Source organism: Pygocentrus nattereri, chromosome 6 (assembly GCF_015220715.1).
Source record: "Pygocentrus nattereri isolate fPygNat1 chromosome 6, fPygNat1.pri, whole genome shotgun sequence".
Classification (NCBI taxonomy): domain Eukaryota; kingdom Metazoa; phylum Chordata; class Actinopteri; order Characiformes; family Serrasalmidae; genus Pygocentrus; species Pygocentrus nattereri.
In genome coordinates this window covers 13,122,671-13,146,901 of record NC_051216.1, presented here as the reverse complement: position 1 = coordinate 13,146,901, position 24,231 = coordinate 13,122,671, and the positions used below count along the sequence as shown (strand labels likewise).

The 24,231-nt window shown below is 37.3% G+C and overlaps 1 protein-coding gene across 1 annotated transcript; it reads right to left on the bottom strand.

Moving 5' to 3' along the window:
* Positions 1–13,870: 13,870 nt before the first annotated feature.
* Positions 13,871–22,761, bottom strand: LOC108423882. The gene is made up of 6 exons (XM_017691486.2): positions 22,503–22,761; positions 21,629–21,949; positions 21,400–21,511; positions 19,864–19,903; positions 15,233–15,338; positions 13,871–14,593 (listed from the first exon to the last, which is right to left on the bottom strand). The coding sequence occupies exons 1-5, from the start codon at positions 22,549–22,551 to the stop codon at positions 15,255–15,257; spliced, it is 606 nt and encodes a 201-aa protein (XP_017546975.1). The 5' UTR covers positions 22,552–22,761; the 3' UTR covers positions 13,871–14,593; positions 15,233–15,254.
* Between the last annotated feature and the right edge of the window lie 1,470 nt (positions 22,762–24,231).

Here is a 24,231-nt window from a genome sequence, read left to right as displayed (position 1 = left end):
GAAATGAAACACTGCCACTGGACTACTGGAGACTGGAAGAAGGTATTATGGACTGATGAATCAAAATTTGAAATTTTTGGTTCATCACGCAGGATCTTTGTACGCCGTTGAGCAGGCAAAAGGATGGGTCCACAGTGTGACGTGGAGCGAGGAGGTGGACGCACATGCTGAGATAAGCGAGTTTTATTTTGGGCAAATCCAAGGTTGTGGTCAAAACGGTCCAGGTTCAAATAGCCAACACGCAGAGAATGCAGGTCAGACGTAACAGAAGAACCACAGGATCCAAACAATACACTTACAAACAGAACAAGCCAAAATCCAACACAAACAGCACATACAGCACATTAAAACAAGCATACAAACAAAGACCAACACAGACCAGGGCAAACACAGGGCTTATATAGCAAGGGATAACGAGGGACAGGTATAAACAATCAAGGGTGGGGGGGGGGGGGGGGGGGTAACAAGACAAGGGGGCTGGACTGGGAAAATAAAAACAAAGAAACGTGGATGACTGGGAAGTAATCAAGGCACATGGGGACGTGGGAGGAACCAATCGTGACACACAGTGTGTGACATCAACTGTCAAACATGGAGGAGGAAGTGTGATGGTCTGGGGCTGTTTTGCTGGATCCAGGGTCAGTGACTTGTACAGAGTGAGATGCACCCTGAACCAACACAGCTACCACAGCATTCTGCAGAGCCATGCAATACCCTCTGGTATGCGCCTAGTTGGTCAGGGGTTCATCCTTCAACAAGACAATTGTCACGATCGGCCCCTCCCAGTCTTCCATGTGCGTCTGTTTACCTTCCAGTCATGTCCATGTGTTTCTTTGTTTTGATTCCTTCCCAGTCTGGCCCCTTTCTATTCTGACAGTCCAAGCTATGCCAGAACGACCTCAGGAAAAAAGAACAAGATGGTAAACTTGAAAACATGGAGCGGTCAGCACAGTGTCCAGAGCTGGTTTGGGATGAACTGCACAGAAGAGTGAAATTTATTTATGGGAACTTCTGCAACAGATTTTGGAAGAACTTTCTGAAGAATATTTGATTTCTATTGTAGAAAGAATGCCACGAATGTGTTCAGCTGTTATATCTCCCAAAGGTGGCTACTTTGATGAGTCAAAAGTTTAGAATACATTTTGATCTATAAATTGATTCCATGATTTCTTTTTTAACTCCAGTTACATATTTGTACTATGCTTTCATTTCAGAGTGCAATGAGATATTAAACTGAATAGCTTCCAATAAAAAACTGGAAAATTTGGGGTGTTCTAAAACTTTTGACCGGTATATATAGGTAAACAGCCTGCTTTTGCATGCCAGTGAATTATATTTTCAGAAATTCCTGCACTTCCTCCTGAAGAAAGTCATCTGTGAGAGAGAAACTCACGATTTGGTACACTCTTAAAGATAAAAATGCTAAAAGGAATTCCTCAGAGCAACACCACAGAAGAGCCACTTTCCTGAAAAAATAAAGTAAGGGTGCTAATTAATTTTTTTTAGTCCTAATTATTAGTCCCTTTAAAAACATTTGGCACGAAAGCCACACCTTTCCTGACCACCAGGTGGCAAGAAAAACCCAGAGTTGGAGCTGCACTACGCACATTTATTTATTATTTATTACATTTATCCGCACATTATTATTTATTTATTACAAAATTTATATTTTTTTCTTTAATTTCATTACATGCACAATATGATTTTTTAAAATTGTAACATTTTAAGTATGTTTTAAACAAACCTCACAGGGAGCACCTTCAGGCCTGTATATAGTGCCAAGAACAAGTTAAAGAATTAAAGGGCCCATATCCTAAATTATATTATACTTTCCCCCCTGATATCCACTTTTTCATTTGTGTGGTTTTATGTGCCAAAATTATTAATAATTCATTTTTAAATGACCATTTTCATCCTCTCGTTATTAATTAGAATTAAAGAAGCTGTTTTTGTTACTGTGCCTTTAAGGCCGATATATGTAAATTATAGTTGTTCTGATTTGATGCTCTGTATTGTGCTTGGTTCAAAAACTAGTCCAGGCTGAAACACTCCTTATAACTTCAGTGTTGGTGGGTGGGCCTCAACTGCTGTTGCTTAAAAAGGTGGATATACTGTATGTAAATGCATTGCTTTTTGTGACATCATGAAAATGATTAAATCCAAAAAGGCTGTTTAATCATCTTAGTTTCCAAATATGAACAGTTTGGACTGGAAAGCAAACAGTAACATTTTACATAATATTATACATCATTAAACTGAAATAGAAAAGTGAGGAAAATTCAGTTTTTCTTAGTATGTACCCTTTAACACTAGGAACAGAAACATTTATTGCATATTTCATGAATACAGTAGTTAATCAAACAGGTATTAGTTGCACAGGTAGAAAGTAAGAGTGAGAGAATGTGAGAGAAATACTGTACACTAGTACATACATTAAAAAGGTCTTTATTCTCATTACTGGCTACTAAACCACCTTCAGGAAACACACAAGATGGTCACTGCACTGCTGCTGTTGTGGTTTTAGTGAGCTGGTGGCAGTGAGATCTGACAATGACAAAAATGCAGTTAGATATTTGTACACTGAGTGCTATTAGAGGCAAACAGTGTTGGGTAATAACAGACTTAAAGTGTAAAAGCAGCTGTTGATGCTGGTAAATCTCTCAAGAGGCAACTCCGTAGTTGTGTTTGGCAGCTTTATTTAAGCTTATGTTAATGTAGATCTGTGAAACACACAGAAACGGATAGATTAGTATGTAGGAAAAAAGAAAACAGCAAATGGTGACCTCAACATATAAATGTGTGAAGTAGTGTGAGTAAAGTGCAAATATGTTGGTGGGGGGTTTGGGGTGGTGGACGCATGTTGGTTTTGGTGAGAAACACACACAGGAAGTCAGTGTGTCTCTGTGAAGGTAAAAATTCTGAAGTACCTCTACTTGACAGCACAGACAGATTAGACAAAAGAGAAAAACATGTTCACTGAGTCTTAGATGAAGATGAAATTTTACTATAAACATTTTGTGGTGGATTTGCCTGTAGGGCTTATGAAAATTTCACATTGGATTGTAGAATACTAACAACAAATCATATATAATATATAATCCAAATTTCTTTGGCAGCAAATTAGTACTGTTTCTAATCATATCGTTGGAGCAGTGATCAAGGGTGTCCGTGTATATAATTGTAAAATTATTCAGTTCAGTGGAGTGGTTTGTGTATTATTAAAATTATTATTCTTAATTTGAATAATTTTTCATATATTTCAATTATTAGTCACCGTTTATCTTGTATTTTCCAGAATTTATACAGTTCCAGAATCTCAATCTTGGACCTCAACATTTTTTATAACATAGTTATTTATCAACATAGTCTGTCAGTTTTAAACTGTCAGTTTATTAGATACACCTGCATGATTGACCTTGTGGATGGTGGATCATGTTCAACACAGAAGGGACACTATAACTGCAGTGGCATGTTAACATGTGATGCACTTTGAACCAAGTGTGGTTTTGTGGTCAGAAACTCAAAACCGTGGGCTCTGACTTCACATATGCAAGATGAGGCAGCAAAGTAGGGTTTTCCCAATAAAGTTGCCAGTAAGGGTACGCAGCATATAAAACCCCGACAACCCATGCTAGCATGTAACTCTGATGTTGAGCATGACCCACAACGCAAATGCTCAGTGAGGTAAATGTATCTAATGAACTGGCAACTCACATATCACCTAATGAGACTGAAGAGGTGGAAGGGTCTAAGACTAAGAGTCTGGAAGTGATACGAGATTAAGCATATTATGACTATGAACAGAAACTAGATTAAAGAATTGGAGTAAAGATTAAAGACATTTAAATACCATCTATGGTAATCTTATCTACATGGTGGATGGGGCCGGGTGATTGGCAGGGTCAAATGACATGTCTTATTCTTATTTTGAAATAAGTGAAGTTACCATATCATCTACAGGGAGCAAACGTAAAGTGACACTATTTAAGTTTTGGAAATTTCTGGATTATGTATGTACTGAACAAATGTCTTATAACTAGTAAAATATCCCTTATTGGTAATAATCTGAATGAAACACTTTCTGTGAGTGCTGGTCAGTCCTGTGATGCAGTTAGGAGACATTGTCTGCTGTTTAGTTTTGTACTTTTAACACCTGTTCAACTTTCATCTCTTCTGTCCACATAACATTGTTTGAGTGGGTCTGTGGAACACACAGGTGTTTTTTTTACGAAACAGTGCTTCTAGATAATTGCGGTAACCACCCATGAACACGAACACAATTTTTGTCCCGTTTTTTCTTATGAACAGCAGTGCTGTATGAGGTGGAGGGTAGGGGACGATAGTATAGGGCCTGTGACTAACAGGGGCCCTAAAAAAAACAGAGCTTTTTTTTTTTAATAACAAATGAACCCATTAATAGAATATTTTTAGTTAGAATGTATTTATAAAACTAACTGCTTCTTTTTCTTGTCTTGATTTTGGTAAACATCCAGAGAGCCTCTGTATTCACTCAACCTTCACTGCAAACCTATTTATATGAAGTAGTTTGGTCTTGCACCCAAAACAGGTGCGAGGGGTGCCTGCTAGTAGTGAACTGCGAGTGAGCAGTGCCATTGGAGCATCATGTCTCAGCTTTCTCAAGAAAAATCTGGCCTCCAAAAATGAAAAGAAAGAAAAGAAAGACAGGAGACAGAACAGAAAAGGGTGACAGTTTGTCATTCAGTTTTTCACAATAAGGGTGGGTACAGTCTAAATGATATCACATTGGGCCCAAGTAATTCTCATAATTCTGCCAAAATATTCAAACACATGTGGTAAATTATTAAACAATAAATCTATTTTGGGGGAGACAGGGCTGGTTCATTGGTAGGAGTATGGAGATGGGGAGACAGGCCTGGTTTGTTGGTATGCAGATGGGAAGACAGGAGAGGTTCATTGGTATGGGGATGGGGATGGGGAGACAGGACTGGTTTGTTGGTATGGAGATTGCGAGACAGGTGTGGTTCATTGGTAGTGGTATGGGGATGAGGAGACAGGGCTGGTCCAATGGCAGGGGTATGGGGGTGGGGAGACAGGGCTGGGTCATAGGTTGTGGTATGGGGATGGGGAGACAGTCCTGGTTTGCTCTTATGGAGATGGGAAGACAGGCCTGGTTTGTAGGTATGGAGATGGGGAGACAGGAGTGGTTCATTGGTATGGGGATGGGGAGACAGTCCTGGTTTGTTGGTATGGAGATGGGAAGACAGGCCTGGTTCATTGGTATGGGGATGGGGATACAAGGCTGGTTCATTGGTAGTGGTATGGGGATAAGGAGACAGGGCTGGTCCAATGGTAGGGGTATAGGGATGGAGAGTAGGGCTGGTTAAATGGTAGGGGGATGGAAATGGGGAGACAGGGCTGCTGAGCCTGAAGCTGCATCTGTTGGGCCTAGCACCAAGGAGGAGAAAGTACAACTGATATAGTATGAACAGCTTGCTAAAGGTTATCCTAAAAGAGAAGTGACATATAAATACTCAGAATTTTCTTTAACAATATTCACAGGGAGCAGATGCATAGAAGTATAGAAGCCTATTTCACTATGGACTAAGCTGACAGGTTAATTTCCACCACTCACAGACTACAACCGCCTTTGTGAAAAAGTGAGTAACATACTGTCACTCTCTGTTTCCTCATTTTTGTCTCTTTTTTCTTTCCTTTCATTTTTGGAAGCCAGATTTTTCTTTAGGAAACTGGGATATGATGCTCCACTGGCACTTCTCACTTGCAATTTACAGCTAGAGAGTACTATCCGCACTTGGTTTGGTGACACGACTGAACTATTTCATATAAACTTGAGCTGAGAAATACAGAGACTCTCTGGATGTTCACTTTTTGCCAAAAACAAGAAAAGAACAAAAAAACATTATTACATTTATAAGTACATTGTAAATAAAATAATCTATTAACGATGACAGGCTAGAACAGCCTTCACTCCACCTGTCTGGATGTCTGGATACTTTTGGACATACATATTATCGCATAATCTGGAATCACTTCATATTTATAATTGCTATTATTGTATTCAATAATAACTTCAGTTCTTAATGTTATACATATATTGTTTCACAGTCCTTTGAAAATCATCTACAGCTCTGTTCATCATTCTGGGTGTATCTAACCTTTTATCTTTTACAGCTTTCTACTAAAGTTGAAACACATAAGGTTGTGGTACAACTATGATACTCGAAACATTTTTATACATTTACCTGCAACAGAGTAAGTTATATGCTTATGTTTTATGCCACTAGCAATGTCTGTAGTAGTAGCTTTTAATTACACATTAATGATATGTAAGTATATATACAAAGTAAGAACTCACAGGCACATCCTTTGGTCCACTAACGTTCTTTTTCCATTTTCTGTAACAGAAAACATAAGTGGTATGAATCTCTTGCAGTGTAAATTAAATTGCCCAAACAAGCATCCATCTATTAAGGTTGAGAGCATCAGTCAGGCTTCATTATTACTGGTAGGAAAGTTTTTGGTCTTGCAAAAAAGAGCAGCCCAAGAACAAGAAATATTTCAGAATAAAAGATTGACAATATTAATATACATGTATTTATTATGATGTCAGACTTCAGCCTTGGTATGACTGTGACACTCTTTCAGTTACTCCTGCGTTGAAATAAAAAGAGGTTTGTAGCTACTGAGCACTTAGATAAAATGTATCCTGTATGATTAAATTTGTAACTTGCAATACCAAGCCTAATGGAATTGAAGAGTTGAGAGTGTCCAACTGTTAATATTCATTAGTCCACCATCAGGAGAACACTGAACAACAATGGTGTGCATAGAAGGGTTGCAAGGACAAAACCGCTGAGGTCTAAGGTTGATATGGTGTAATGGATAACACCTCTGCCTTCTACGTTGTAGAGTGGGGTTCAGTCCTACACTATATCAATATGAGTCCTTGGGCAAGACTCCTAACATTACCTTCACCTACCTGCGTAAAATGATCACAGTAAGTAAGTCGCTATGGATAAAAGCGTCTGCCAAATGCCATAAATGTAAACATAAGCCCCATATGACAAACACAAGGCCCTTATATGATTTTATATTAATATTAACCCATTTCACAATGCACTGCATTACAATCTTCAGCATGCACTACAGTGTCATGTGCACTCCCACGCCTTCCCCCAACAACAGGCTATGGGACACAATTTCACACCAGTCATATCACCAAACACACTAGCTGGGTTTCAGCTTCAGTTCAACCCACACAAACAATATAAACACACAGCAGCTCATAAACTGATCCTAAGAATGAACTTGCAGCAAAGAAAGGATACCAGATGTCTAGATCAAGCACATAGATAGGTTTAAATGACCTAACTTTGGGGGCATTTAAAGATATTAAACAGTTATTTGTAGCTACTGTGGTTAATGTTTAGATAGTGTCTATATTTTACTGATGATGTTCTGGCATATTTTGAGTAAACAGTGGCCAGTTCAGGACATGTGTTGAAAAATGAAAACACAGGTGTTCTCTGGCCCACAAATTTATTTTTTAATATGGCCCTTTTTAGTGGTTGAGTTTGACACTTCTAAACTGCATCTGTTCTCAGCCACACATCTTAAGAGACTATAATACAAATGAGGTTTAAAGAGAAAAAATGTGTTATAGGGCCAAAATATATATGTAATGTAATAATAATATTATTATCAACCCTTATATCTCCTGCTCAATGTGCTTTCCAGTGTTAAATCCCACTGTGTGACTAAGGGCGACAATCTGAGTGTTCACTGCTTAGTTAATTTGCAGACTGAGATAGCAGAGACAGGATGTGTATCTGATGAGTCTATTATAAGTCTGTCTGATGAGTCAGGTATATGCATGTATTGTTGTCTCATTAAAGCACAGTATGACGCATTCTGTTCAATAAAGTTATGAAAAAAATTCAGATAGTAAAAGCCATATCATTTCGCATGACATCACCATTTATGTTTTGTGTATACTACTTAAAATTTTAGTACCCCAACAACTTCCTGCTTCCCTGCCAGTATGAATTAGCAAAGATATGAGCAGTTTAATTTTACACTGATATAAATTTGAATGGAAGAAATAATTAAATGTGCCAGACCGATAAGACTGATAAGAGAAAAAAATTCCTGGTTTAAAATCTTGGAAACAGAGTAACAAAGCATAACTAAGTGTCTTTCCCTCCATACATATAGCAAATAAACACCTGACAAGGAATTAGAATATATAAGAGACTCTGTGCTCATCAAGCAGTTTCTCTGAATCTATTGTGCTGCTCACTCACCTGTGGATCATCACAACACAGAAGATAATAAAGCACACTGCAGCAGCTCCTGTAACTGAGGGGAGGATATACAGAAACATTTCTCTGTGCGGCTCTGGTTCACTCTCTGTGACTGGAAACAGAATCAGAGAAAAAAACATACTATACCAAAATAAAAATAAAAAATCAATCAATCAAACAAAAAAGAGTTACCTTCTATGATCAATTTCCATTGTTCTTGTACTTCTGATGGGAAACATCTATAGGTTCCTGTGTCTGAAGGCTGTACATCAGATATCTGTAGTTTGCGTGGATTGTTGGGATCAACATACATTCTGCTTGATGTGTAGTTTGTCACAGTTTGGTTAATAACAGGACTGTAGATAAAAAGAAGAATCTCCTCCTTACGCCACACGACATCGGCTCCTTTATCTCCTTCATCTTTACTCTCATTACAGTGAAAAACAACAGTTTCTCCCTGAGAAGCAGTTCTGCTGATTGTGTGAATATTTTTATTAAATATATCAGTAGAATCTGCAGGAAGAACAGAAAGAGTTTTATTTTTTACACTTTAGGTGATGAGTGTATGTGAGTGTAACAGCATGGAGAGCAGCCTGATTAGATACACCCAGCATTAATATTAATACTGTAACACCTTAAACTTAAAATCCCAGGCTTATTACATTTTAAGGCTTATTATTCAGTAATTACACAGACTACAATGCAAAATAGCTGAGTTTTTTGTAGGTCTTATATTAACACTTTGGGCCTGCCAGTGGGCCCTGGCCATTTAAGGGGTTAAATAAATAGATAGAACTTATTTGTCATTACACGGGTTAGAAAAAAAATACAGTTTGGCATTTTCCAGTGCTTAATAGTCGTCCAAAAGTGCAAAGAGGCAAATTTATTGAAAAATATACTCTTTCATATACTGATAAAGATAAATGATAAAGATTAACAGCAATACAAGAAATTGTAAGTGTAATTTAGCATCATATAATAAAATGGCACAGATGAAATGAAATACCAAATATAGAGTGTAAATCATAAATGTCAATTATGAACAGTAAATGTTCAAAATGATTATATACAGCTGAGGTAGTGGTGGATAAATAAATATCAGATACACATCTGAGACTGCTAGTGAAAGTGCTTCTAGCCTACAAGGTTACAAGGTTTATCAATTCCAAATTATATTATCAGCATAAAACATTTGATTGAAAAGTAGAATCTCTGAACGTGTGCATGAATTACCGAATTTCTCAGTATGTGGTTTGTCCTCCTTTTGCTTTTGTGACGGCATACGCTAAAGCTAGCAGTGAACTCCACAAGCCTGTGCAAAAGCCTCTGATGAGTAGATCAAGCGCACCTGAGGGTCGTCTGAACACGAGGACAAATTAAGACTAAAAAATCTGACGTTTTTGTACAAAAGCCTGAACAGGGTCAGTGACACAAACTTTCTTTGAGTTAAAAAAAAGTGACCTAGAAATAGTAAAATCATCAATATTCAACAAACCAATATTCATTTTACTTATCACAGCTTTTCTTTGTTTCACATTTTTTAGTATTCTGAAACTTTCTACTTTCTGGTCATAAGTTGTCCAAAGTACAATAGTAATAGTTGGTCATACGAGAAAATAACATGACAGATGCCAACTTCAGATTGAACAAACGCCCCACCCTGAATTCATACGTCTGATAGAATATCTGAATTGCTGCCTAGAATTCTCTGTAAGCTCAGAAATAACTGCAATCTTGGCCCACATTATTCATAATTACTGAATATTGAAAATGAAAAAGAAGATCTTAATACCAAACAATCTCAGCTCTTCTATCTTCAGTCTCATTACAATGAAAAACAAGCTTCTTCTTGAGAAGCAGTTCTGTAAACCACTGTTAAATATTTAGCTTTTGTGATTTGGGAAAATCTGCAGGAAAAACTGAAAAGTTGTCTTTCTTTTAATGTGTTTGCAAAAAATTGCACCATTTTAAATAAAGACATATGATGTGTCAAGTTAACATCAGCATGAACAACTAATCCTGAATCCATATAATCCATATAAAGTTTTTTTAAACTGTTCTAAATTGCGACTGTTTTGTTTAAGCTCTCTTTTTAACAGTTAGGGGGAGAAGACACTGTGGTCAGATGCTGCCGCTGGTGTTACGTTAAGGTTGCATTTTGTATAAACTGCAGTATATGAGATCATTTTTATAGTTATTTTAAAAACTCTACATTGATTCAGACCCATATTAACACAACAGCGTCATTAGTGAGAGAAATTATTGCCATTGTCTACTTTGTTTAGTCAGCATTTTTATATACAGTGCTCTGGTTTTTAAATAATAAAAAAAATTTAATGTTCAAATAAGTGGCATCTGATTTTCTTTTTGGTTGCACAGAAATCTTTTTAAATGCACCATATAATACCTGAACGGAGCTCTGCTGTTAAGGGCAGGATATCTACATACCTACCAACTGATCAAGTCAAACCAATCACTAAACAGAACCGGAGCATCTGACTCTCTTTTTAAGAGGCCATTTATCTAGATTTCTCTATCAGTGGTTGCTAAATTATTTTCAGTTACACCACTGCATAACCTGTTTGTTAAACACAATGTCCAAAAGTATGTAGACACCTGCACATTCAGTGTTTGGGTATTAACTGAGAGCTGGACCCCCTTTGCTGCAGTAACTGCCTCTATTCTTTTAAGGAAGATTTACAATCAATCAATCAATAAAGTGTGTGGGGTGTGCCTGTCACAATTATTACATTATCGCCTGACTGGAATTGTTTGACATAATCTCAATTATTTAATCTGACTGCAATTATTTGCCAGTCATTAGATTTTACAGTCATGTTGTATCACAGTGAGCGCAATGTGAGCCATACGGGTTTTCATCAGTTGGCTTGAGCCAAGTGTAAATAAAAGAAATGAATTACTTCCTTTTCAAGTTCGAATTTAAAACTTTTCAAGTTCTAATTAAAAGATCTAACTTTTAACTGTGGGCTATAACACTTCCCGGGGAATGTTTGTTTGTTTATTTTGTAGCTGTGTTGCCAACACGTATTTTAAGATGCACGCTTGCAAAACAAGTGTTTTTGGCAGAGCAGTACACACGTGTTACACACACCACAGTCCTGTGGATCATCTCTTTTGAGCCATATAGTTGGGGTGAGAACTCAGGCCAGAGTCTAGCACAGTTTACTGATTTCTCTGTTCAGACACAACAGCTAAACCTGGTGATTAACGTTGAGTTGAATCAGCTGTGTTTGAGCAGAAACCTCACCAAACTGTGCAGCAATCCGGCCCTCCAGGACTGGAGCTCGCCACCCCTGCTGTAAAGCAAAGGGAAGCGACACAGCTAATCAGCCAATTTAACCGCTTTGAACTTAACTAATGTGAGCTTGTTAACTAGAGCAAAGAGTGAGGTTGTTAAGACTATGTTATGGCTGAGGAGCAGTTTTGTCTCATTTTCTATTGGCTTCAAATTCACCTCTCAGCTCTTTTGACTGATCGAGCACAAATTCCCACAAACACACCTCAAAATCTTATGGAAAGTCTTCCTAGAAGAGTGGAGGCTGTTAAAGCCACAAAGGGAGAGGGGGACTCTTTATTAAACCATATGGGTTTGGAAAGGGATGATGGGGTGATGGTCAGGTGCCAGGTGTCTATATTCTGCAATGTCCACTTTAAACGGTCTTTAAAAAAGTTTTATTAAAGCACATGGTCTGCTATCAGAGTGGATTAATTAATGTTTAAACACAATGTTAAACTGCTGTAATACCATACAAATGATCCGAATGTTAGTGTCCAGGCATATTGCTCTCCATTTGAACAACATCACTGAAATGTAAGTTATCCTGCACAGCTGTTTGTTCAAAATGAAAGACTTTCCCATCCATAAAGTATCAGTTTGCTAAACAGTGAGAAACACAGCAAGTCATTCATATCAGAACAGTACCTGCACAGAGGAGCAGAAACCTGAGGAAAAGCAACTGCAGTAACCTGGTCCAAAGATCTGCCGTCATGACTCCACAGCTGTGGGGTGTGTGTTCACCACCTCAGAAGGAACATTCGCAGTCGCAGAGCTCAGTCTCTGTTCTTGTGGTCACGTGTTACAAAAACGCTGCGTGGTTGACAGAAAACCCGCCATCGCTCAGGTCGGCGCAGTGTTGTAATGCTCTAATTCACTCAGTCCAGAGAGGTGATTCACGATTCGAAGCGCTCCAAACTCCGCGCGCTGGCGACACCTGCCGGTCAAACGAGTGTACATGCATCGCGAATTGAGACGCGAATTTATTTGTATATATTTTCATAATATAAAGCGCACAGAGCGTGTTTACTGTACAATGATAAGAAGAATAAGAATATTAAGACGTGGTAAATGATCATTCTTAACCATGTCAACCAAAATTCAATGCTTGAAGTTGTTTGGCGCTCCAAAGACAATTGATTTATGATTATTAATGTCTTATTATTAAGACACCCAGTCCTGGTACATAAATTCATGAAGGGGTGAAGACATTTTTATAGCCTTTGATTTTCTCATGGATCCACTGTCTTTACGTACTTTTTATTATTTATTTATTAAATACATATTTATGAATGTATTTAAAATTGTATGACTAAGTTGATTAATTCCTTATTTTCTTTGCATAATAATAATAATAATTATTATTATCATTATTATTAGTAGTAGTAGAAGTAGTAGTAGTATTATGATTACATATAATAATAAACATAATGATATATTAAACATATATTATTATTACATATATTTCATACAATAAAAACAATAAAAAATTAAATAAGTACTACTACTAGTAGTAGTTAGAATTTTATATTTACAAATACAAATCTTGCTTTTAAGAAGAAAGCACTTTATATTTAGTCTTGAGAGTTATGCCGTAATATCAGGACTCCTCATCCTTTAAAGTACCAAGAATAAAAAATAAATAAATAAGCACCATCAGGAGATCACGAGTTCGATCCCTGGTGATGCTACAGCTGTCCGTAGCCTGGAGTCCAAGAGAACACAATTGGCCTTGCTCTCTCTGGGTGGGTAGGATGTACACAATAAACATGCCTTAACATGAGAGAATCTGACTTCTTATATGAGTTATTTTGGTTTCAGACTAAACCAAATCCTTATTATCTTCGATCTTAAATGCAGAACAAAATGTATCATAAAAAGCCTAATTGGCCTTCATGCATCTACAGTATAACAGACCATAAAACAGAAACACTATATATTTGAATATAACATCATTGTGAATAGGTGGAGCTGAGCTGCTGTAGGCCGAATAGATAATAACAAAGATGTAACTGCATAATTAATAAAACAATATGGATGATATTGTTTATAAAATGAACACAAATCCAGTTGCACACGAATTCATAGTAACAGTATCTCTGGTGAGTCATATAATTTTCATGTAATTGAAGCTTAAAAGTTGTTCAGGACTATATTTTGGTTCTTTCTGGTGTAATTGTAGTTGTTTATTCAAAACATTTCCTGGAATCCAGATTAATAACTGTTCACAATGTGTGTAAGATTATACAGTTTATGATTATACAGTTTATTATCCTCAGTTTGGCACTTAGGAGGCTACGAATAACTCTGACAGTACATGAAAAAAAGCATCAATTAACCAAAAGTGATGTGATGTGTTAAAGGTTGTTTTAAAAAGTTCATACATTTTGACTTTATTTCATGTTTTATTTTTAGAAAGTATAGTGTGTGATACATATTATACAAAGTTCAATTAAATTAAAATAGACAGAGAAATCATATGAAATGACCCCTGACTATGACTGACATATTGTATAATATTACATAAAATATATTGACCAATATGTCTACAGATGTCTACAGTCTGTTTTCTTGCTAGTAAACAGAAATGCACCTTAAAGAGAACATCACCAAACACATGACAAAGTACTTTGAACACTGATCATGCAAAATGTTCTTTGAGTGCTCATGGCTCTTTACAAAGCCATTTTCTTTACTAAGGACCCCTTGAAGAACTATTATTTTTTGGTACATATGATTATGCATAATATAATCTAAACCATTATTCAGTCATATTATTGACTGTTCTATCCAACCCCATGTTTTGATTTCTGTTTTTCAAAATCTGTTGCCGTCTTCGGAGCATCACAAAGTGAACTGCACTGAATCATAACTGAACATCCTGAATAGATGCTGAAGTCTTTATCTTGTCTTGTATAATCTGTAGATTAGTCCAGGAAAAGGCTGAGCAATGTCCTCTTGCTCTTACTTTGATGTATCCCACTGTATCCCACTGTGTGAAAAAAGACATTATGGAAGACCATTTTAGAAACCATGGTTTATGTAAGAGCGGGACAATTTGTGATTTTATTTATATAGATTGTCAATCTATTGGTTAAATAAATCTACTACATTTATGGCCAGTTTCTCAGACCACGATTAAACCAAAGCCTAGACAGTATTTAATTTTCAACAGTGAAACACCTTGACTTGCAGTCAAAATGCATGGGCTTAATGCATGGCAAACAATCCAGCTCTTAAAGAAGTAACTGCTGGTAAAACTCATTGGTAAGTTAAAATCACTATAGATCTGGATTGAAATGCAGATTTTCCACGTCTGCTCTTGGAGGGCTACTATAGGAGAACAGTTTATTACCCCCAATATCAGAGAAAAACACTGGATGAACAGGTGTCTACAAACATACAGCATATAAAGGGCTGACTGAACTACAACAGGAGAGACTTTCATGTTCAAAGTCATGACGACATTCGGAAATTTAGCAGGTTTTAGGTTTTCTTCCCAAAAAAAACCTTTTTTTATTATCATTATTATTCTATTTCTACACATTAATGACCTTGTAAGTTATTCTCTACATCTTGCACTGATTGCGTTAAAGATTTAACCCTGGGTGAAATGTAATTCAATGCTCACCAGTAAGATTCCAGAGAAATCTTCATTTCATCTCTCCATATAAAGAGTTAAACCTCTCAGAATACCGGCTGTTCTGAGCATGAGCCGTTCTTCTTCCTTGTGTTTGCTGACAAACAAATGATAAATGATATGATGGAGTTAACTTTATGTCAAATGGATTAAACAACTTTACAAGATCTGCAAGCAAAATATTCAAAGGCCAGTTCAGTGGTTTCTGACACAAACAGCCAATTTTTTTAAAAATAATGAAATTTGATTTGTTTTCTGTGAATGCTGTCATTGTGTGATGGCCAATCAAATCATTATGCTTTCCACCCAGCTCCACCTTATTTCCGCAGCCCTCCAACCACTGCTTAGCAACCATTGCTATATGCCTTTGCCCCAAGCCTTCAGTTTATCAACATGCCAGTGTTTGAATTTGAAGCTCAGTTACAGTTAAAAGATGTAACTGGTGACTTTTAGAAGTGAGATTCTGTCCTGTAGATTACATCGATATTTACTCATCCAAAGCTCAAAAAATGCTGTCATCATCACTTTTTTGTGAATTTGGTAGCCACAGTACTCTTTTACTTTTCTGTTGTTTTTTCACCTTTACCCACCTCAGCTGTCTGATTTTATCTCAGTCACATTGTCTTCATTAGGTAAACGTGCCTGTAGGGAGTGAACGAATGCTTTATAGTGAAGGATGCTGCAGTGTCAGATGAGTTTATGTGAATTCAGTATTCCAGATGATTGATGTTGTTTTGTATCACCACAGAGCAGTAGTACTGGAATAGGCAGGGTGTTGACTACATGGCTGTATGGAACAGGCTGTAGCCTGATGTTATGACATGTGAGACATTAGCACATTTGGAAATTGTGTCTAGTTAGCTGGCCTATCCAAAAATGATTGCCAGCACCACTGGATCAAAAGATAGATTAAGGTTTGTCAGAGACCTCAGTTGGTCATGTTTTGGTCATGTTGATGGTTTTACAGAGTAAGCTCTACCAAACATCACTAGAGAAGCGTTGCATGACAGATTGGATGGAGCGCACCTGCAGCATGTGTGAGATAAAGTTCAAGTTCATCTCAAGTTCAGAATATGTTTAGATTTTTATATTCCAATTTAATTTACTTCTATTCACCAGCTTCTTATTCAAATTTCAGTGCAGCAGCTTTAAGGAGCTACCTGACTAATTGAGAGAGGGGAACTCTGAGAACTTGAGCTGGGGTTCTGGGCAGCTTCTGCCTGTAGCTAGAAGGCCAGACCCCCTCATAGCTGTAGTAGGACTGAGGCAGGTCTGAGAAACAGAGTAGATGGGGTGGCAGTGGGGACAACAAACACTTTGTCAGAGAAACGGAAGGTGAGGATATTTATAGGGTGTTAGACTGGAGAAAGGAGGGGTTTCGGGCATGTTCCTCCCCCAAATTTCAGCTATAACATAATGACATTGCCATGTACTACAGAGTCAGAATCCACATCCAAGCAACCAACAGGTAGGGGTGTAACCTGCTGCTGTGTTCTGTTTCTTTCTCTGAATGAACACAGGAACCAAACCTATAATTTTCTTTATAATGGACCCAGGCAGCTGTCTTTGATGGCAAGACTAGAGATTCAATTTTAATTAGTCTGTTACGTAAAAATTTACATTAAAAAAAAAAAAATTGAAATAAAGTAATCTTATTATTTAGTGTCCAACTGAAAAAGAAAAACTAACAAAAGCTTTATGGTATAAGAGCACAAAGAACACACTACATGCTATTAGCCTGAACAACATCCCATCTGACAATCTTAGCTAGACAGTTAATGTTGAACATCCAGCTGATTTAATTTACAACATAATGAAACATTTTATCTCATCAAAACAACATTTCGATTGATTTATAATTTATCATCTATAAGAATTTGAAATACAACTGCTCATGGACCTCTGCTTATTGATCAGGCCAAATTCCAGTTAGCCAATGAGCATTTATGGTGGACGCTTCCCACCCAAAACAATGTGCCACAACTTAGAAGCAAAGAGAGAATTAAAGAAAATAAAAACATTCTTTCCTGTTTATTATTGTGAATTAAACTGTGAAATAGCCATACCTTGCACAACTACTGTAAGTTATTGTTATACACCAAATTTTAGCACCAACAAATGTGTATTTATCATAAACCAGTGAATTATATATTCAAAAGTTGGTGGTACTTCCAGCCATTCATACAAAACCTACGCCTTCTTACACCTGTGAATACGGGCTAATGTCCACAAGCACATATTGGACAGAAACACTAATTTCACAATCTGGTACACTCAAAAAACATAGAACAACCACTTCTGCTTCCCTAAAGAATGCTTTTGGTCTTTAAAGAACTATGCTATAAATGAGCTGTATGAGGGTGATGAACCTTTTTTAAAGTTTGAAGAACCTCAAAGTAATATAAAAGTTCTATACTACTTAGTTATTTTCATAGAACTGTCCAAGGCAAGACCCATTTAGAAACCTTTGGCATGAAAGCCACTCCATTGCTGACCACCAGGGGGTGGGACAAATCCACTGTTGGAGCTTCACTCTAAGTGCATTCACAATAAAAGATCTTTGTTTTTATTCTTATTTTTCACATTATATTACTTATATAACTTTTTTAATTAATAGAAGTTATATTTCAGTAAATACAATTTGAGGGGAGCATCCTCCTCTAATACCTTGAAAGCTTTGTCTAATATAACTCTCTACAGGCCTGTATACTGGGTCTGCTGGTTGAAGCATTAAAGGCCCCATGTCCTAATTTTTCTTTTTTCTCCTGAGGTTGACTTATTACATTTGTATAGTTTTATGTCCCAAAACAGTCACTCCTAATTTTCCCTCTGCATTTTCCAACCTCTCTTTATTATTAAACAGGCTGTTTTTGTTTTTGTGCCTTTGAGTATAAAATATGTAAATGAGCTCTGTTCTGATTGCCTTCCCTGTATTGTGTAAGTGAAACATGAAGAAATGTTCCATAATATTGACCTTTTAATAGTAAACTAGTAGTTTAATGTGAGTTTGTTAATGTTAATGTAAGCCTAAAGTAGATATGATTTATGTAGTTAGGATGCAAGAGTGAGAGAAAGTAATTATTCTGATGCAGGGGACTGGAACTAGACACCTAATAGTCTTATGGAAGGAGAAACACTGTGTAGTAGTACATACATTAAAGAAGGTCTTTGATCCTATCACTGGCTACTAAACCACCTTCAGGAAAGAAGCTCTACAGGCCACACCATCCGTAGATAAACTGCTGTGTTGAGGGGGCATATGTATTTAGAACCATACAGATTAGTAACACTCTGCCCACACATCTAAGGCTCACAACAGCATCCAGCAGCCAAGTAGTAGCAAGTACAGCTGGTGGTAGTGAGATATCTGACTTACATATGGAACGCAAACTGTGCTAAGATGGGTAAACACTGAAGAATAATTGCAATAGGAGATAATAGTGTTTATATAATCTCTTCACTTTACTCTGAATGCTACTGTTTTATTTGGAGTCTCCTTAGAGTTTTTGGAACTTCATGAAATATTACACCAAGCTGACCAGTCATTGTTTCTAATACCAGTAACAGAGATGCAGGGAATTTAGCAGTTGAATGAGTCTTGACAAGGCAGACTACCATTTATGGGCACAGCGCACAAAGTGTAGTGGCAAACAGTGCTGGGTAGTAACAGACCACGTGTAGTATGGATTACATAATCTAATTACAAAAATGAGTAGTATACCTTTAAACATAGCCATAATCAGATTACATTTACTTTTTTATGGATTACAGATTTTTATGGATAAGATTATATTGTTGGAAACATCAATAAATAATACTACTATTACTATTCTGGGTGGGGAGCCTGGCTGACGTTCAGTGGTTATGCAAGAGATGTGTCCCACAAGGGCCCACAAGAACAATCCAGAGAACTCCTGCAGCAGAGGATAGAGGTGGTCCTTAGTCAGCCAGGGAGCACAGAGCTGTCTAAGCTCTAATGGCATCACTAAAATGCTGCTGACTCTCTCCAGCAACTTTGAGATCCCATCAATGCCTCCCGGTGACCCAGAGGATCATGACACTCCCACAACATCAGTGGAGAGCTCAGAGGCTAAGCCTGTGAAGATGCCAGATACCCACTTGGGCTGGGAGCCCTCGAAGAGGGGGTCATGGACATTTCAAAGACTTTGTCTTGTAGGAATGGTAGGCAGTGAGCTTGCTGGTCTTGTCAAATGGCGGCTGTGAGACTGTGCTCATGCTTAGCCTGGCTGTATCTAGTTCTTAAAACTAAATGTTTAGGTTATGAGAACGCTGGAGGTTGGGTAGGTACTGTGTTTGGGTGTGTTAGGTACTGTTATCCAGATTTTGGTCCTGATTCATAACCCCCAGCAGAACTAGAGGTTTACAGAGCATATTTCCCCGCATACATGTGTTTAAAATTCCTCTAACATCAGATGTATGATCACGAACAGAGAATTTTTGCAAGAATACAGCAGATACACATCTGCTTCTACAAGGCAGAGGGGTCTGTTAGTTACACCTGCATGCAGCTGGCAGCTCTGTTGTGGCCACCAATTATTTATTGTAGGTATATTATATTCAAAATGCCATTTAAAGATAAGATAAGCAAAGAAAGAACTCACAAGCGCATCCACTGTTTCCTTGTTCTTCGTTTTCCGTTTCCTGGAACAGAAATCAAAATTCTATTTCTCAAATGCTGATCTTTGATGATTCAGGAGACTTAATAGTCTCTTTAGGAGAAATGTAATCAGACAAAAAGGTGACATGAGATACATCAGAGATGAAGAAGAAAGTTTGGTTGAAGATCTGAACATCTGAATGCAATATATGCCTTCATTAAACATTCTTACTAAAAATTTAAAGGAGTTGTGAGATTACTGGGCTCCTTTGCTTAGGATAAATGAAGTTAAGTTAAATGACACTTTTTTAATCCCACCTCTGCATTTAACCCATCCATGAAGTGAAACACCATATACACACTAGTTAATACACATGCTAAGGGGCAGTGAGCACACTTGCCCAGAGCAGTGGGAAGCCCTATCCACGGCACCTGGGGAGCAGTTGGGGATTAGGTGTCTTGTTCAAGGACTGTCGGTGCTGGGGATCAAACCGGCAACCTTCCGGTCACAGGGCCAGTTCCCTAATCTCCAGCCCACGACTGCCCCGGAAGCAGTAGGAAAGACGTAGCCCTTTAAAATCACAGGCTTATTACACTGTTGTCAGAAGAAAACCTTGTATCGTCAAAAAGACAACTTTACAGGAAAAGGAAAAAACCTACTTTACTTTTAATGTAAGTGAATGGAACCAGACTGAAACACAACAAAAATGGAAATACAAGGTTTTCTTGTATTTTGTATTTCTTGTATTTTCTTCAGTCATTGCAAACTGGCTGAGCTATTCTTAGGTTATAGAAGTGTGTAATAAAACTTTGGGCCTACTGGTGGACCCTGGCCATTTAAGGGGTTAAGCTAAAGTATACTTCGTCTTTCCATCTGATCTCACTGTTTAACTGATCTCACTGTTGTTAAAGAGAATCTTCTAATATATTTCTAACGTTTAATAGAGTTAAAGTTTTAATTATGCATCAGCAAAACTGATGGCATGTTTTTGGTCCTGTAACAAGGAAAACTTAAAATAACAATAATGCCATAAAATTTAAAATCTTTTAAGGGTATTAAAATACATTGATGCCTTGCCCTATCGATTCAAAGGTGATTATTCCACAGCTTTGTAGTTCTTATGATGTGCTTGTTATGTTTAAAAAATGTGTTAAAGTTTATTGTCTATATTCCACAATTGTGTTAATCTTCTAGTCACAGTGATTTTTAAAAATCTGAATTTTAGCACAATAATCGAATTGAAAGTGAAATTTGAGACTTCCTGATTTTTCCTGATTCTCTTCCTGAAGAGAGTTAGGCTAAGACCCTCTTCAACAGGACTGAAGATGAAATATTACATAAGTAACATTTTGTTAAGAAGTCTTCCATTTTTTTTATGATATCCTGTTTTGTTTAATATGGTCTGCAGTGGTGATGGCATCATGGTGATTTATTCAGACATATAGACAGAACATCCCATGACATTTATAATATACAGTACAAAAGAGCTTTTGTGTTTACTGGGCAGTTTCTCTGAATCTTGTTGTGATGGTCACTCACCTGTGCATCCACGCAGCGCAGATGATAATAAAGCACACTGCAGCAGCTCCTATTACTGAGGGGACGACGTAGAGAAACATTTCTCTGTGCCGCTCTGGTTCACTCTCTGTGACTGGAAATAGAGATAGTTGCAAAATAATTGGTATCATAAAGATCATCTGCATTAATCACACATTTATTAAAGATAGAAAGTTGCTTCAGGTGAGGTCTTAAATAAAAAAAGAATTACCTTCTATGGTCAGTATCCATTGTACTTGTACTTGGTAAGGGAAACATATATAGGTTCCTGTGTCTGAAGGCTGTACATCAGATATCTGTAGTTTCCGTGGGTTGTTGGGATCAACATACATTCTGCTTGATGTGTAGTTTGTCACAGTTTGGTTAATAACAGGACTGTAGTTAAAAAGTACAATCTCCTCCTTACGCCACCCGACATCGGCTCCTTTATCTTTTTTATTTTCACTCTTATTACAGTGAAAAACAACAGTTTCTCCCTGAGAAGCAGTTCTGTTGATTGTTTGAATATTTTTATCAAATATATCAGTAGAATCTGCAGGAAGAACAGAAGTTGTCAATCAGTTTTGATGTCTTAAGTGAGGCGAGTATGTGAGTGTAACAACATGGAGACAGTTAAATCAGTTGTGACAGATGTGGCCATAAATGCTGCAAAATGAAATGTAAAGTAGATTTTTACAGCATTTACATTATAAATTGTTTCTTAGATAAATTATGGACTGTATCTTATTTTGAATAAATTTGTACTTACAGCAAATTCAATATACCAGCACCAAACTGAACTAAATTTAGAATTCATTCATGTAATAAATGATATAAACTACAGCACAGAATTAACTGCATGCTCAGAAACATCTCTATTCTTGGCTCAGATTCTTCATAGTTGTTGAACATTTAAAATATGGTGTCTAATTAGCCCAAGTTTTAGATTCACCTACATTCAATTGCTGAATGATACAAAACAAACACCTTGACATTAGTTTAAAAGCCAGTTTTGCTACGTTACACACTGGGAAGATGAAACGGCGACAACGGCAGTTACATCACTGACATAAAAAGAAATCAGCAAATTAACAAGAAACAAATACCTCCACAAGTCAGAAGAAAAGCGAAGATGCAGGGACCCAGATGCAACATTGTAGTAGTCACTGTGACAGCTGTTTTATTCCTCGTGTGATGAAATAAACATGCTTTACTCCCTCAGCGCTGCATATAATTAGATGTCAACTGAACAGATACACTAGAGAGTGGAGCTGGAGGAAGTGGCTTTCTTAATGCAGACCACAACCCCTCAGAGTCAGAAGGGAAGTAAAAGAATGACCGTACAGTCATGCACATCAAAGTTTTTAACCTGTTTTCTGAACCCCAAGGACAGCTCTGACCCCACTAGTCTAAATAGAACCTGATAGAACTTAAATTAATGTTTGAAAACTGACCAGTTACTGATTATTAAAGCAGCACTATGTGAGAATATGTATTTCTTTGTTCTTGGGCTCCCCCCTATAGTTGCAGAATGTATTTCACTTTTTCACCACTGTTGTAAATACAAATCACACTGTGAGGCATTTCTTGAGCTGGATACAGAATCCAACTCCCCTTCGCAGTCATGTGCATCATGTAGCCATATGGATGCTATTTTTCTATGTTCTTTTTTTCTAGTAAATCTGTAGAGTCCATATGCCTGTGTGGTATGCATGCACACAAAGATGGCAAGACAGAATTCAGCACAACATCGGCAAAGACAACATCATAAGAGAAAGAACTATGTGCGCTCGCAAGGCAGAGTAGTGTTACAGGTTTTTATTACAGGAGGTTGCAATCTTTCAAGGTTTATTTGGCCTGAGTTTGACAATGGCTGACCAAACTGAGTGGCATCAGATTAATTTTTTTCTCTGCATGCTAGTTGAGCCTGGAACAAGACTCAGTTTAGATGACTTTTGACATCCAGAAAAGCTTCAAAGTTCTGTAAGACAGGGATGGCACTGATAAGGTTCCAGCCTACATCACCATCTTTCATAAAGAACATTGGCAGGGATTAACACTCTGCTGTTGAATTTTTGTTGTTTGCCGTGAGACCATCCTACATCCTTTTATCTCTTTTAGCTCTCACCAACAAGTAAAAGCCAGTCCTAAATTTACTCTTCCTCACGTCCTCCGACAATATTTTCTACTGCTGTAAAGCGTTATGCAGCTCTTGCAAGAGGTTTTGTGCCCACTCATCCAAAGTCCATAGTGCCATATGAAGCATTTCCAGGCCCAAACTGGCAATGGCTGCATTTGTTTTTGACTCTTTGATTCTTAACTTACTTGATCAAAGTGAACAATGAACTATCATGTCTGTTACCTAGCAAATGACCACACACACACAGCTGACACATATATATGTAATCAAAAGAATCTAGTTAGCCAGACAGCTACTGTTACTGTGGTAAAAAAATACCAAAACTAAAGCACTGAAAGTTAAGAATATTGTTACAGAGCTTCATGCTGTTTATCAGAGTGTCACCGCTGCACAGTTTCAGTTTCCATTTCCTAAATGCTTTAGCCGACTGCGCAACGTTTTTTCTTCAGCTCTGTCTCCTTGTTATTTACCACCATCCATGTAACGTTTTATCTGATGAGTTTTCATCAAAAGTACTAAGAGAGGACAGTGGAGATTGTGTCTACAGTGTCTGAGATTTTTAATGTGTAATAGCTTCTGTCACAAATTCAGTCCTAACTGAAGTTGTTGTGGGCCTAAGTAGATAAGATTTCAGATTCTGTAATATAGCCCCTGGTCCATATGCAGTTTAATTGAACCTTTGGGGAAAACAGTGA

Bases quoted from the DNA above. Each gene is read 5' to 3' on its own strand.
- LOC108423882 (XM_017691486.2), bottom strand. From the start codon at position 22,551: ATGTTGCATCTGGGTCCCTGCATCTTCGCTTTTCTTCTGACTTGTGGA. The intron at 21,950-22,502 runs GTATTTGTTTCT...TTCTTCCTGCAG, and splicing joins TTTTCTTCTGACTTGTGGAG to ATTCTACTGATATATTTGAT. The intron at 15,339-19,863 runs GTGAGTTCTTTC...TTTGTTTGTCAG, and splicing joins AGGAAACAGTGGATGCGCTT to CAAACACAAGGAAGAAGAAC.